Below are 15,329 nucleotides of genomic sequence, written 5' to 3'. Positions count from 1 at the left end.
AGGATGTCTGGGAATTCATTCATTCATCATGTGTGTGTGAGGATCTGATGTGATCCCTCTAAAAAAAGTTTCATTTATTTCAATCTATGCAGAATTGGGTATAAAAAGGATCAACCCAACCATTGGGCAGAAATTAACCAATGCTGGTTTTTTTTAGCCCAGCAGTGGGTTTGTCCATTTTTTACCAACATTTTTAAGATTTGACATGAGATAATGATGCAGTTACATTTACGTATTGCAGACGCTTTTATCCAAAACGACTTACATTGCATTAACCTATACATTTATACCCACAACCTTGCGTTGTTAACACAATGCTCTTACCACTAGCTACAGGAAAGAAGAGATCATTAAAATGCCATGCTGTATAACTGAGTTTTGGTAATGTCTCAATGAGTTATGATCTATGTCTGTGACAGTCTTCATTGTCTGCATATTTTACGTCGATTATATTTGCCTTCGAGGGATACTCATAGGCTTTCTACTAATTTCTGTTGAAATTTAACTGAAGCTTAAAAAAGTCAGACTCGTATATTAATTAAATAATTAAATAATAAGAATATTAAAGGAGTTCCCATCTAGTCTTTTTTTGTTGTTCGTAATGCATTTAAAAAATATTTTTTTAGTAAAATTGTAGTTTTGTAATAATTGTGAAGTGCACATTTATGTTTATGTCTAAATAATGCTGATAATAGATGAAATAAAAGGAAGTAACTGCCAATCAAAGTATTGCATAATGTGAAGAGCCGCTCCGACCCGTTGTATTCTCCACCCACCATCTCAAATGAGCGCAGTTTACTGCCTATATAAAGACAGAGATTATCAGACTAAAACACCTGAAAACCACTGGACAGACACACACCTGATACTCAACGCAGGTATGATGGACAACATTCTTCTTAACTTTATTCTCTCAATCTCGAGTAACACTTGTAGCATTCAGATTTTATCAGGACAATTAGAAACATAAACATTTATTGAACAAGTTAATGTCAAGTAGTTTTCACATTACGATGAGTGATTGATATTTCAGGACTTTTTTAACAAAAGCAACTCTTAAGTGTTGTAAAGTTTAAAGCTGAATTTTGTGCTAAACTTTATAACACAAAGTCTACTTATTGTGATCTTCTCTTTGGTTTTCAGAACGCAACATTATTTGGAAAAGGATCAAGAAATGTCTGGAAAAAAATGGGTTCTCCTTGTCGCCGGCTCAAAGGGCTGGAAAAATTACAAACATCAGGTCCGTGCTTGTTTTGTCATTTTCATGATAATGAATCCTCTATGTGTGCTGTCCTTCAGCTTGTATGTGATGACTGTAAATACACATGGAAATCATTTGTTTCATTTGTGTTTCAGGCCAATGTGTGCTGTCACTATCAGTTGATTAAGAGACAAGAAATTCCTGATGATCAGATTGTGACGATGATGTATGATGACATCGCTGATAATCACAAGTGAGTAATATTTTCAGTTTTGTATCGTGGTTGAATGTAATAGTCACTGCTAAACATTAACCTGTTTATGAAACAACAGTGTAATGAAGCCCTGACACATTAGCTTCTCAGAGAGAAATAGATACTATACAGTAAATTCAGTCAAATTCACCATCACTGCTCCAGTCATTAGAAAAACACTTATAAGTGTGTTAGACTTTTTCCTTTTATATTTATTGTCATGTAACACATCAAGTGTAGTGCAGTGTAAGTGTAAAGTACAGAAGTCTGTTTAAAAAAAGTTTTAGAAATGAAATAAATAGTTTTATCAGTTCTGCAAACAAGTGATCATAGAATATAGAAAACAGATTGTTGGAAATTGTATTTCACACTTTTCTTCTCTTTCTCTACCTGCAGTAACCACCACAAGCAACGCATTCTCAGTGTACTGGGTAATGAAAACGTGTATAAAGGAGTTCTGAAGGATTACACTGGAAAGGTAACGTTTGTAATGTCAAATATTATGTTGATGTTTATATTCAATATCTGAAAACTATTTTGACTTATGAAAAAAATGATTTTACAGGATGTGACCCCACAGAACTTCCTGAATGTTCTTCAAGGGAATGAGTGCACTAATAAGAAAGTCATAGACAGGTCTGTTTGTCTATTCAGAAGAAATCTTTCAATGCTATACAGAAAGTGTGTGTGTGTCTGCGCGTGCGTGTGTTTGTGTGTGTGTGTGCGTGTGTGTGTGTGTATATCTACATATATAGGTTTTATATGTTAAGTGACAGCACCACTTGCAGGTCAAAAAGCAGTTTGATCAACTTAGATTTTGGAAACTGTTCTCATGGTTGCACGTTTTACAGTACATGACCTTTTGCAGTGTACTTATAGTTCTTATACCCAACAAAATAATGATAACCACACGTACTTAATATGGGTCAGGTATAAGTTTAGAGGTGGGTTTAGGGATAGTTATTACAGTTACACACTAGTGTACATGGATAACAGGACTGTAAAATAAAGTGCTAAAATAAATAATCATCTTAAAATTTTTATTTAATGCAGTTGTAAAGATGACAACATCTACATCTACATGACCGGTCTAGGGACGGAAAGCACGTTTGAATTTCCTGAGGAGTCTGTAAGTATGAAAAGCAAAGACTCGAGAGACTTTTAGGAGGGACACGATAAACATTATATTTGTAATAATAATAATAATAATAATAGTTTTTCGAGTCACTTTGGATAAAAGCTAAATGACTAAATGTGTAATAATGAGCCATAATGTTATGATATAAAATAACCATCATTTATTGTCAATAGTTTAGTCATTTAGTGATTCACTTTTAAAACAAAGCAGCATTCTAATGACCAAACTGATTCAAAATTTTATATATTGTATATATAATATAGTGAAAAGCAAAGATTAATTATGAGTTAAGATGTTATTTCAGGGTTCAAGATGTTATATGTGAACACATGGATTAAGACATAGACCTGTTGTGTTTAAATATGACAACCTGTTGACTTCTATAACATTAATTCTGTTTTTCTATGACAGCTTCATGCCAGTGAATTCATTGAAGCAATTCAGAACATGACTGCCCACAATAAATTCTCCAAGGTACATCAATTCATATTTACATATGTTTAATAAAGAGATTCTACACAACTTGTGTAAATGGGCAAATGCTCTAATGAATTATCACTTCAATATTAAGAACTCCTTCCCCTCATATGATTGTAAAGCGCTTTGGCTACAGCAATACACAATAAAGCACTATTCAAATGATGATGATGATCTGTATATAATCTTAAAAGATTCAGCCATTGAAACATACAGAACAATCATCAAGCAACACCACAGGAGCAATGATAGACAGTAAAGATGAAGCACCCCTTCTGTTTAATAACATATTGAACCTAAATGAGAGCAAAGATCTCTTATCATTTTAAAGATCATTTAAAGAGAATGAACTGCTGGTCATTTTAAATATCTTCATTATGTTTTGTTCTGCAGATGATCATATTCGTGGACAGCAGTTATTCTGCAAACTTGTTCAAAAACCAATTGACTGACAATGAGAAAGGCAAGTTAAGCTCCCTTATAAGGCTCACGGTGGTTTTTATTTGAAAGTTCTGTGTCTATAATCCATTTTTTTCATCTTTTCTGAATCTGTCATCCATGCAGTCTTTGTGTTGGCTTCATGTTCTCGAGGTACTGAGATCACTCCCACTGATTATAACAAGAAGATAGACGTCTTCCTCTCTGATAAATTCTCATCTACTTGGTTGCACTTCCTTGATCAGGTTTGTGCTTCTTGCTGATGCATTTATAGGATAAAATTCTTCTGATCTCATTTCATTCACAAAGCAGACATGACAAATATGTGTTTTTGTTCACAGGCTGACTATGAAACACAAACATTCGATGATCTGTCGAAGGACAAACAATCTAAACACATAGAGGAGAATCCTGGTGCCTGTCCCTGCTTTTTTGGGAAACTGGTATTAAACTTTCAAAAGTTTAACTCATAACTCATTGTTATTATTTTAACAAAACACGATTGAAGCACACACAGTCACATTAATGTTTATTTTTTGCCTTTAGGACGCGACGAAGCATTTCCTTAATGAGTTTCTGCAGAAGTAAACAGCTAAACTGCTCGGCCTGTTTTTGAAGAAAACAACGCAAGAAAGTGTAATCGGAAGAGCTCTTGTGTTTGTTTCTCTAGATTTATGATTAGAATTAAACTGATTGAAGCATAACACACGTTATCATTCAAATAAATCATTAAACAAAAATTTCTGGTTTTGCGTTGAATATATGCTAAAAAAAAAACATTCTGCTGTTGACCAATGCTGCATGTTTTTGATCAAATAGAGCTTGAAACTTCAACAATAAAACTGGAATGGGCCTAAAAATCACAGTGTGAGCTTCTTTAATGTCTTACGGTACATTAAGATCTCAGTTTGATCAATTTAGAATTAGGATAAACAAGCAAGTTGATGTGGAAACCAATAATCATCCTAATGTAAATATATTGCAGCAAAACCAATGTCTGCTAAACTGTAAAGTAAAAATCACACAAATAAAGTTTTGATTAAAGTGATAGTGGTTCATATTGAAGTAATAGAAAAGAATCAGCAGCAGGTGCAGCTAAATATTGCTGCGCTTTCATTGCAATGTCAGTTGTTAAAAAGATTTTCGGCAACATAAAGAATGTGGTCTTTTATTAAACAACTCCATAAATATTTCATTTGCATATTGGACAACAGATTGGGTTTGTTTCTTAACAACTGACAGTTAATCACATATTAAAGTTATTTGGCTTTAGTATGAATATCTTAGTTAGTATGTTTGAAAACAATTGACAAAATTCACATTTAGAAGATATAAGCTTTGATAACTTCAACCGATATGAATCAACAGTTCTGAATACATCAATCCTTTCTATTTATCATCAGATGATCTGTCCAATGAAAAGCTTTTAAACTATAAACACTCAACCATATGAGTTTGAATTCAGAAAGTTATATCATCCCAAACGAAATAGAAGATAGAAAATGAAAGAACTTTCAGGTTTGGGTGGACTGTCCTTGTAATAGCTGAAAACAATGAACTAGTGTTAAACTAAATAAATATTAATCTCATTAATAATATACATACTTGTATTTGTAATCTGTATATTGGAGTTCTGAAACACCAGACTTTGCGTTTGCTTCGCTGTTCTGCCTCCATCGAGAAAAGAAAAGCTATTAATGTCGAAAATATGTGTCAATTCTGTCCATGTTACAGAAGTCAGCTGCTAGAGGATGAGCCTTAACACACATGTAAAAAACATCACATCATCAACTTTCACAAACTGTGCGTCTGTTGAAAGCTAAAACCCTCTAAATGTATGTTCTTTTTATTATTGAATACACTTAAACACATTATTTTGGGTGACCTATCCCTTTAAGAAAACGGTATTTAAATGAAATTACATGAAAAACACAACACATCACTGGTGAAGTGAGCAACATACAAGCAAAAAGCACAATAGAATAAAACAGTCGCCAAACTTGTGTGCAGTGCTTATTTTTTACATGAAGTTATTTGTATTTCTATTTTCATTGGAACTCTTTTTAAACAAAGTCGATACGGATTTTTGTCTTCACTTTATGGATTTGTTGTTCCAAACTGACAGTATTCGTCATATTTGAACATTAATAAGAATGAATTCAGGTATTAATTCAATCTGCTCAACTCCTGATGTTTATGGCTCACGTCACGAATATTACTATCAATGTTCTCAGTGTAGTAATAGTCAATGTCTATAATGGGTTAAAATATTGAGCTGCATTTACATCAATTTATGTGCATTTTGTGGACAATCCAAAAGGAGTAAAGAGGTCAGCAGAAGGACACAGTATAGTCAGTACTGTAGATTCCAATAGAAACAGTCTGAAAAAAAAATCAACTTTAGGGCCTTGATAAAACTGGACATGCATTCTCTGACCCATATTATTAGACCTTTAGCAAGAAAACAGGGGAATTCTTCATTCTGTATATGAATTCTTTACATATTTACACGCACACTCAATGTACACACATCATGTAAACACAATAACTGAAAAGAACAAACTATTGATATTGTATCAGTAGTTTTGATGTTAGGATGGTAGCCTATTCAAAACACTTGACACTGGGCTCCTCAACCTGCTATGCCGTTCAATTTCAAAAGGTGTCCAAATAAATAAGTAATTGAACAAGTTCTCTTAAAAGAAATATGTAGCTTATTTCAGCTTTATTTTGTTCCTCAAAACAAGTTACAAAATTGAGGACATTTCCTTAAATTAAAAAGAGAAAATAATATCTTGGTTTTATTAGTGAAATCTCCTCAATATTATTTATAAAACACTAAACCACAGCTTCATTAATGAAATATACACACTATTTTTAATCATCACATTAATTTTTTTAATGGAATTTACAAGACCCATGATTCATTTTTTACAGTGTAGATTTCTCACTTCAGTACGGGTCCTCTAACAATAACTTTAAGGAACAACATTTTTTGCCTTAATGCAGGCACGCGCACACAGAGGTCTGAGCACCTTGCACTTTTCATTCATCAAGAGAAGAGGCCATTTTTTAATTTTTTAATAAATTAATAAATATTCCTGTTTGTGCACAGCTCTATCTAACAATTATATTCATCGAAAAAAATAGCAGGTCAGGAGACAGGCAGGCAGCAGCCCTTTCCAGGTTTAAATAAAAGACTTTAGCTACAAGTGCTTCTTCATTACAGCAAATAAGACAAAAGACATATAATTACTGTAACCGCATTTTTGGATGTCTGCGTAATAGCTACAGAAACTGATACAATCTATTATATCATTGTTAAGAACACCAACATCACAACATAAGGAAAACCGCAAAGGCTCATTCAACGAGGGAAGATTTATTAAAGTAGTCAAAAGAAACAATTTTATATGGGGAAAGTCAATGAAGGACTAAATAAGCCGAAAGCTGCTGGTTCAGCCCCACAAACTCTGTCGAAGCCTCGCGCCGTTTCGGGTGCAGCACAAACGGCCACTAGAGGGCAGAACATTCCTAATAAACTAATACAAACGCCGTTTTTTTCCTTTCGTTAAACTTCTTTCCAAATATACAGAAATATATATAAAGTATAAACAACATAAACAAAAAATCTTCTTTCATTGAAGATTAATACAATAGCAAAGACACAATAAACATAAAATAAAACAAATAAATAAAAACATAGAAAAAAGAATAACAATATAACATATCTTAACCTACAAACAAATAAAATATAACAAAAAGAAGAATAAATTATGGCCATTAAATTACAAAAAGTTTGAGGAGCTTCTTATTTTGTGTTTTAACATTTAAAATGGTTTGAAAAAATGTCTGTACGGCAGAAAGTAATATAAGATGATTTCGAAAATGCGTTCATTTGTTTTTTTGAATGTACAACTTGGCTTAAGTAATAAAAAGCTTAAGAATATGTTTGTTGTTCAGACAAATTTAAGGTGTTAAGGTGGAATTATATTCACCATCTTAAAATCAAACTTGAATGTCTTTCTTATTATCACACTGTAGCACTCAGTAAATATGTTCATATATGTTTTGTGTTGTACTATGCGAGAGTAAAACTCTTTGAAAACATTTATAGTAGCCAAAGCCATTATAATATTTTCACAATAATGGTGATTTGTTGAAATTTCTACATTTTTCAACATTATTTGCTGCCAAAATAGATATTTGTCAAGAATTGTGTGAAAGAACCCATTTGCAGGCAGCGGCAGTGAAGAAAACCCACGACAGGATAAAACAAGACACGATTGTTATAGAGGTTAGATTTTGATGTCATGAAATTGAGGAAACCCCCCTGGGTGTCGGTCAGAGCACAAATAACAAAGAGACAGGTTTGTCGGTTTTATGTAGTGTATTGAAGTCAGATGAATGTCATAGTTATTAACCATCAAACTGTATCCTCACAGGCAGAGGTGTCCGTTTAGAAATAAAAGTACATTAAATAATAAATAAACTAACAGGGTCTTAATAATGTAGTGTCCACATTTAAATCAGTGCAGTTGCAATCACTGTTAGGTGCACATCTATCAAAAGGTCAGTTATCAAAATGATCTGAGTAACCATATCTTACAGTTAAATTTAGAGAAGCTATTGTTTCACATTTATCGTAAATAATATGCATATACATAATGAACAGAATATAACAGAACGCAACCATAACAGTATTTATCTGTAATATCAATATTATTTACTCTAAACATGTTAATAAGTAACTGAATTAACAACATGTTAAATTATATTCTAGACCGGGGAAAAATATATATAAACCGATGAGGGCATGTCTATGCGAAACCGACTACAGGAGTTTTAAAATCATGAAAGATAAAAAATCTGGTTGCAAAACTCATATAAAAAGAATCTTGGGAGATTATTTTATTTATATTCTTAAACGACTCACCAGTGTACAAATAAATATATACATATTTTAAATATCCATAGGATCATATAATGCAGTTTTGTAAAAGGAGATAGTAACCGCTTTAAGGGGTTTATGTGATATGATTCAATGTGATTATAGGATACAGCATAAAAACAAACACATAAACGCATGTATTTGTGCCTATAGACAAATAACAATCTGTTGAACGAAACTACAAGCTGCGCGTTAGCAGTTAATTTACATTTAAACCCGACGCGACATCTGCCCAGATCTTTTCCTTATCTATGCGGTTGTGGTATGTTTTTTAGGATACATTATAAAGACGATCATGTTGTTGCCTCAAGTTGTTCCTCCATGCATACAATATAGGGGAGAGCGGGGTAAGTTGTCACATGGGTAAGTTTTCACACTGTCCATAACTCCAACACTAGAGGCTCTATCTCAGAAATCAAATAGCCGGTTTGTGTGACTTCTTCTTCTATAGTCAATTTCCTGTTCACATGTGGTCAAGATCGCTCTCATCTGATATTAGCACGATTTTCTTATTTTTCTGCGTAAAAAGTTAAAAATTGGCACTATATATTTTATGCAATACAACTTTGTTAGATATGAATGATAAAAATTATTGTAGTAGAGTAGGCGGGGCGAGACCGTGGTTCGAGTCCGGTGAGTAATTGTGAATTAGCGCCAGCTGTGCGCACACCGGGCTCGAATCACGTAGGAGATGGGAGCATAAAAGGAACGAGCGACCGGACCGTCGAAGAGAGAGGACCGGGCCCGAACTTGTGTTTGTATTTATGTTTATGTTATTTCGCCGGCGGTCGTCCGTGAGGGGACTGTTAATAAATGTTTAATGTCTGCCGGTTCCCGCCTCCTTCCTTACATTTTATTGAGATTTGTTAAAATTATTATTTTGCACAAAATAGAGGAGACAATAACATGTCTTTTGATACTTTAGTTGACGTGCTATGTTGAGCTAACCTTAAGATTTAGCCACCTTTACCACACATGTCAGTTTGGGGCAAGTTGTCTCAATGACTTTGGGGCAAGTCGTCACATCTGACAACTTGCCCCAGTACAAATATATATAGACATCATAGACATCGGCTCCGACCATAAGACAGGTCTGTCTACAGGCCACTAAATAGGCGCATCAAAAGCGCTTGTGATTCCTGGATGAGGAACATCCCAGGGAGGACAATGTCAAATTATGACATTCCTGGGATTGTGGCAATTGCCTATCCTCTGGCTGCAACCCCCTGGACATTCAGGTTGGCTTTAGGGTGGCTGGGGTTCAACTTTACAACAGAGATGTATTTCTGGAAACCAAGTTTGCACCATCCAACGTCACAGATCGACCTATTCAGAACGCTGCCCTGCCAGGCCCCAGCACCAACTCTGCTCTGTCTAGCATGCCCAGTTATGCTTCTGCTTCCACCAGCTCACCCTGACCCAGCAATGCTATGGCTGACAGCAGGCTACCAACTCCAGAGGACATCCGACCATATCAGAATGGATCTGATTAGAGAACGTTTGAGTTAAAAGTTAAAAGTAATGCGTTTTGATTGAAATGTGTACAATTTGGCTTGAAATAATTGTTTTATCGAATTCTCTAGGCATGATTGTTTATATTTCCAGTTCTGGTTTGAATATAAAAATGAAAATCAATATTCACAATTAAGAAGTTGTGTTCTTATTTTTAGATAATCTAGTGTGGCAACTTACCCGCCGATGGGGCAAATTGTCACAAGTGCACATCCTCTATTCAACCGTCTACAACTCCCAAATGAGATAAGATATGCAAATGTAATGAATACAAATTATGTGCCCAAGACGTCATTCTTTCATTTGGTATAACATTTATACTGCTGTGATTAATGGTGCTCAGTAAATGTTACACAATGCGAAAAGTGTGACAACGTGCCCCGCTCTCCCCTACACTCGAAGGAGCTTTTCGACATTTGTAAAGGTCTGTAAGTCATCTCCGTCATCTTGCATATCTGTCGCTCATTGTCTGTAGCTAAAGTACCAACGTCATCACCCCGATTTAAAACCCTAAATATCAAACATGTTTGATATGACCGGGGCGGCTAAGATTTCTCTCGGAGCAGATCGGGTCACATTACGTAATAATCTGGGCCGAACCTCGGGCCCGATCGAGGTTCTGTGTCCGATTTCTTCAAAGATTCTCGGGAGCGGAAATCGGGGTAAAATCTGGCCGAGAATCCTCTAATCTTAGCCAGGCTGCCTGCCGGTCTGTAGGACAATGGACAAACACTATACGATCTTAAGATATAACCGATTCGTCAACGAATGCCACCATACCACTTATTTGTATTATACAAACAAACCTAAACCTAGACCTAAACTGTCTATAATGAATTTGGCTTTTTTAAAGTTACTGTCTTCATGCATTACTGCCTTTTTATGCATAACAGGCACACAGTAATTCGTGAGGACGCAAAAAGGTTCTCGTGAGCACTAAAAACATTTCGCGTGCGCACGTGAAACTATCGCACGAGAAACGTCTTCTGATTTTTTTATTTTCACCAATGTCCCTTTCACGGCTGGTTAAGAACCAGTTTTTGATGTTACATTTTTGCACGGCAACCAACATAATGAATATAGGACGATGATTCATTTAGGAGAGATGGACAGCATTTGCGATCCTTTACCCTTCACACAAATTCAATACGTTGGTTTCATTAATAATTCACCTTAAGTGGTCAGTGTGATTTTTCCGCATTCTATTTGTGTATTTGACCAATAATTTACCAGCACTAAATGTTACATGCTTGAGACAGGCCTGCTCTGTGATTCTCACAGGTCTCTATTGTCTGAATGCAACATGGTTGATAAGTTTCAGTCAGATTTTAGGCTATTCCACATTACAAAGACTGCTTTGTTGAAAGTAAGAAATGATACCCTTTCTTGAATCCCGGGACGGAGTTATCATAGGCCTACTTCTTTTGGATCTTAGTGCAGCAGATCCCTACATCTAATTGGGAGGCATTCAGGGGGTTGCATCAAAATGGTTTTCCTAATATCTCAAAGGTCAAACATTTTCAGTTAAAATGGGTAAGTACAATTCATCATCAACACGGATCGCATGTGGGGTCCCCAAAGGTTCCATTTTGAGTCCTTTGCTTTCGTTTTTCTTTTCTTTGCTTATATCATGAAAATTACTGAAGCAATTGCTTTTGTATCTTCAATGTGTGTCACAGAGATTGTAAACCAACTAGGTCCCAAATATCTTACATAACAAAACAAAGTCAAAAATCTAAGTGTCGTCTTTGATTCTGACTTAATATTTGATAAGCAGATATATTCTGTTGTTTAATTGAAGCTTCTTTAATCTCCGATCTATCGCTTAACTAAAACAATTTCTCTCAAAGAAGTACTTAGAAGTAGTGATCCACTCACTTTTTACATGGCGGCTTCATCACTATAACTCACTATAGCGGTCTATCTCATTCCTCCATAAGTCGCTTGCAGCGGGTACAAAATGTGGCAGCTAGACTGCTTACGGATAATAAGAAGAGGGAGCACATTACTCTTGTGCTCATTTCTTTGCATCGGCTGCCAGTTAAACACAGAATTGATTTCAAGGTTTTGATGTTGGTTTTTAAAACTCTATATGGGTCAGCACCCCAGTTCATTGTTTACCTGCTTAAACCACATTCTGTGGTAAGATCTCTTCGCTCCGGTAATCAATTGCTCCCTCTGTTCCCTGGTCCTGCTTAAAGAGGCCGATAGAGGTTTTGCAGTAGTAGCATCCAAACAAAGGAATGTGTCACGGATTTCAGGGGAAGAACCCAAGCGCAGGCAGCAGCGTTGAAGGGATTAACAAACACCCTTGATGGGGGAAAACTAAACTAAGAATGTCTACAAAACAAACACTTCCCACGAGGGGGACAAAACAGGTAACCAGAGTAACTAACAAAAAATATATAAACTTTGACTTAGACAGGACTAACACTAAATACATACAGGACTAGGTAAGGCAAGAGCAATATCCAAGACCACTTACAGACCCATTAAACAAGTAGTAATACAAAACGAATGAGCACAGGACAAGAGACGAGAAGGCATTATATAGGGGAGAACTACACAGGATCATTAATAGGGAGCAGGTGCAGGGATTAAACACTCAGGAAAAGTTAAAGAGGAAACGAGATGGCGGGAAACACAGACGAGACATGAGAAAGCACATGGCTAGCCAATATATAAACAAAGCCATGTCCTTCTCACACGAAACCCTAAGGCTATGCCATGACTCCACTGCAAGACCAAGAATAAACATGACATGATAGAGGAATCATGACAGGAATGAACTTCCAGATGCCATAAGATCCTCTCCCTCGTTGGCATTTTAAAACTAGATTGAAGACTTATTTATTCTCTTTAGCCTATGACATTGCTTGAGAACATTTGGGCCGTACAGTTAATTTTTTCTGTTGGCCTTTATCCGTATTTCATTTTTTTTTTCATTGTTTTTCAGCTATTATCTGTTTTTATTGTTTATCCTAAATTATACTTATACCCCTGTACAGCACTTATTCAACGATCATTGTTTTTATAAATAAAATAAACGCAAACTTGAAACGCTAACACTTTACAGGTACCCTTCATAAAGCATTTATTAATGTGTTAATTAAGGATTAATAAATACTTTACAAATAAATTATAAATTGATTATAACTGCATAATTAAAAGGGGGATAAATAGTGCCAAATAATGATGCAAACCAACAAAATCCTGAAGTTTCATTATAGAAACATGTTGGAAATTGTACAAGATAAATGGACAGGACAGCAAATTACAAGACAGGTCTGGGAGTTGTGAGACGAAAGAAGATAAGATAGCACTCACTTAATCAAAAAAAATGTAAAAAATAAATTCTCAAAGAGCTCAGATGACGGATGCTTAAAGAGTGGGATTTCGGATTAATTACTGAATGTATTGATGAAAATAAACTTGGTCTATGAAAGTGTATAAAGATCAGGTCAGAAAAATATGTTGGTGTAGGTGACTTTGCTGCATTCTGAAATTTAACAACACTAATGGAGCTATTAGAAAATGCACTAAAAATCTTGACGTGATACATGACATCTCCATATTTAGAAAACCCTCTATCACATAATTTATTAGATCAAATTGACTCACTGTGAAATGTGTCCATGTACTGTATAGATTCATAATGAATTGCAGTGGCCAACTGTCTTACACACTTGGGCAGTTCCCCACAGCATGTGTCAGTCTGGTGGTGTCCACTTGACAATTGCGAAGATGAATATTCATAAAGCTGCCTCGGGAACGATTGGCTTACTTATTCTCTTGAGGTCCTCGTCTGTGCCACTGTGAATATGTAGCTTCATACACAACAGTTAATTGTCTCAAATAAACTCTTAGTTCAATCTTGCAACTTTTCCAAAAAACGTCCTTCAGAGGAGCCGCTTAAATAACATAATGAAAGTACTCTGCCTGTTAGGATTTAATAAAGCTCAAGTTTGTTATTCTGTTGGTTTACGTGAGATGATTCATTAAAAAAAGGTTTAGAAGGTACACCTCTCATAAACATACATTAAAGGTGTTTCATTATTATTTGGAGCACAAGGATTACTATATGAGGGCTGTAGAACTGAGTTATAAAAATAAAAACATTTTTTATCTTCATTTGCCTGTATTTGGGTTCAAATCCAACCCATTTCATATTTCAAGTACAAAGATCATACAATCCTTATCATTAATGAAGCCCATAATTCATTATTCATCCTACATTAATATTGAAAAATTGTGCATAAATCATTTCCAGATAACGTTTAAATATTTTATCATTTTATATTGATATGTATTAAACAATATATGAATAATCATGATAATTATTTTGAACTATATAATTATTATTATCTAAATGAATTTAACCTAAATGAACCTGTTAACCTAAACGTCTCATGCACTCTTACACACACACCTTTCTATGAGGACCAACAGCATTCAGGGTTTACCATTAGCAGATCTCACAAAACATTACTATATAAGCAATATGATTTTGTTTATCAGTGTCTAAATTTCGATTTTCTATCAGCTGACTCGGGTACCAGTCGTTTCTTTCTTCTGTTAGAATTTGTTCTATCCCTTCTGTATCTCCTCCTCCCAAAAGTGATTATTAATTCCCTTAGTTTCAGACAGCACACTTGCTATATGATCTGTATTTTAGACTGAACGGCTGTGCTTCCCTCATAAGCGAGACCTGGCCCCTCTTCAGCCATGCAAATGCTTCAGTGATCTGTAACATAAATAAATATATTAAAGCAGTAAGTCACTAATGGGGAAAAAAGTCTCAATCATAGAACTTAAACATTTTGTTTGTGATCATACAAATCATGGGACAGAAGCTTCAAAATCATGGGTCTTAAATATTCAATCTTCAATCATCAATTATGAATAACTGATCTGTAAAAAGCCATACTAAGAAAGCAAAGTCTTAAAGCAACGAACTCAAAAGTACCTAGTTTGCATTTAAAACCAATGAAGAGGAAGTTTCAAAATATGAACTCAAACAAAAAATCATTTAGTATTCTTTGACTTATGATACATGCATCACATTTGTTATAAATAATCATATTATAATCATATTATTTAACGTCATATTATTTAACGTAATTATATAGTTCAAAATAATTATCATGATTATTCATATATTGTTTAATACATATCAATATAAAATGATAAAATATTTAAACGTTATCTGGAAATGATTTATGCACAATTTTTCAATATTAATGTAGGATGAATAATGAATTATGGGCTTCATTAATGATAAGGATTGTATGATCTTTGTACTTGAAATATGAAATGGGTTGGATTTGAACCCAAATACAGGCAAATGAAGATAAAAAAT

General features: G+C 34.7%; 1 protein-coding gene across 1 annotated transcript; it reads left to right on the top strand.

Annotated features, from left to right (window-relative positions):
- The first annotated feature begins 749 nt into the window (after window positions 1–749).
- On the top strand, window positions 750–4,153 carry LOC130417098 (legumain-like). Its single transcript, XM_056742400.1, has 11 exons — window positions 750–878; window positions 1,144–1,240; window positions 1,357–1,454; window positions 1,851–1,932; window positions 2,020–2,090; window positions 2,508–2,583; window positions 3,004–3,066; window positions 3,463–3,532; window positions 3,634–3,752; window positions 3,849–3,950; window positions 4,054–4,153. The coding sequence occupies exons 2-11, from the start codon at window positions 1,175–1,177 to the stop codon at window positions 4,093–4,095; spliced, it is 789 nt and encodes a 262-aa protein (XP_056598378.1). The 5' UTR covers window positions 750–878; window positions 1,144–1,174; the 3' UTR covers window positions 4,096–4,153.
- The last annotated feature ends 11,176 nt before the right edge of the window (window positions 4,154–15,329 follow it).

Source organism: Triplophysa dalaica, unplaced genomic scaffold (assembly GCF_015846415.1).
Source record: "Triplophysa dalaica isolate WHDGS20190420 unplaced genomic scaffold, ASM1584641v1 Contig13, whole genome shotgun sequence".
In the NCBI taxonomy this organism is placed as follows: Eukaryota; Metazoa; Chordata; class Actinopteri; order Cypriniformes; family Nemacheilidae; genus Triplophysa; species Triplophysa dalaica.
Note: the sequence above shows the minus strand (reverse complement) of the source record. Positions and strands in the feature narration are given on the sequence as shown.

Excerpts from the sequence above, each read along its gene's own strand:
- LOC130417098 (XM_056742400.1), top strand. The coding sequence starts at position 1,175 with ATGTCTGGAAAAAAATGGGTTCTCCTTGTCGCCGGCTCAAAGGGCTGG. Across the intron at positions 2,091-2,507 it reads AATAAGAAAGTCATAGACAG|TTGTAAAGATGACAACATCT; the intron begins GTCTGTTTGTCT and ends TATTTAATGCAG. Across the intron at positions 2,584-3,003 it reads TTGAATTTCCTGAGGAGTCT|CTTCATGCCAGTGAATTCAT; the intron begins GTAAGTATGAAA and ends TTTCTATGACAG.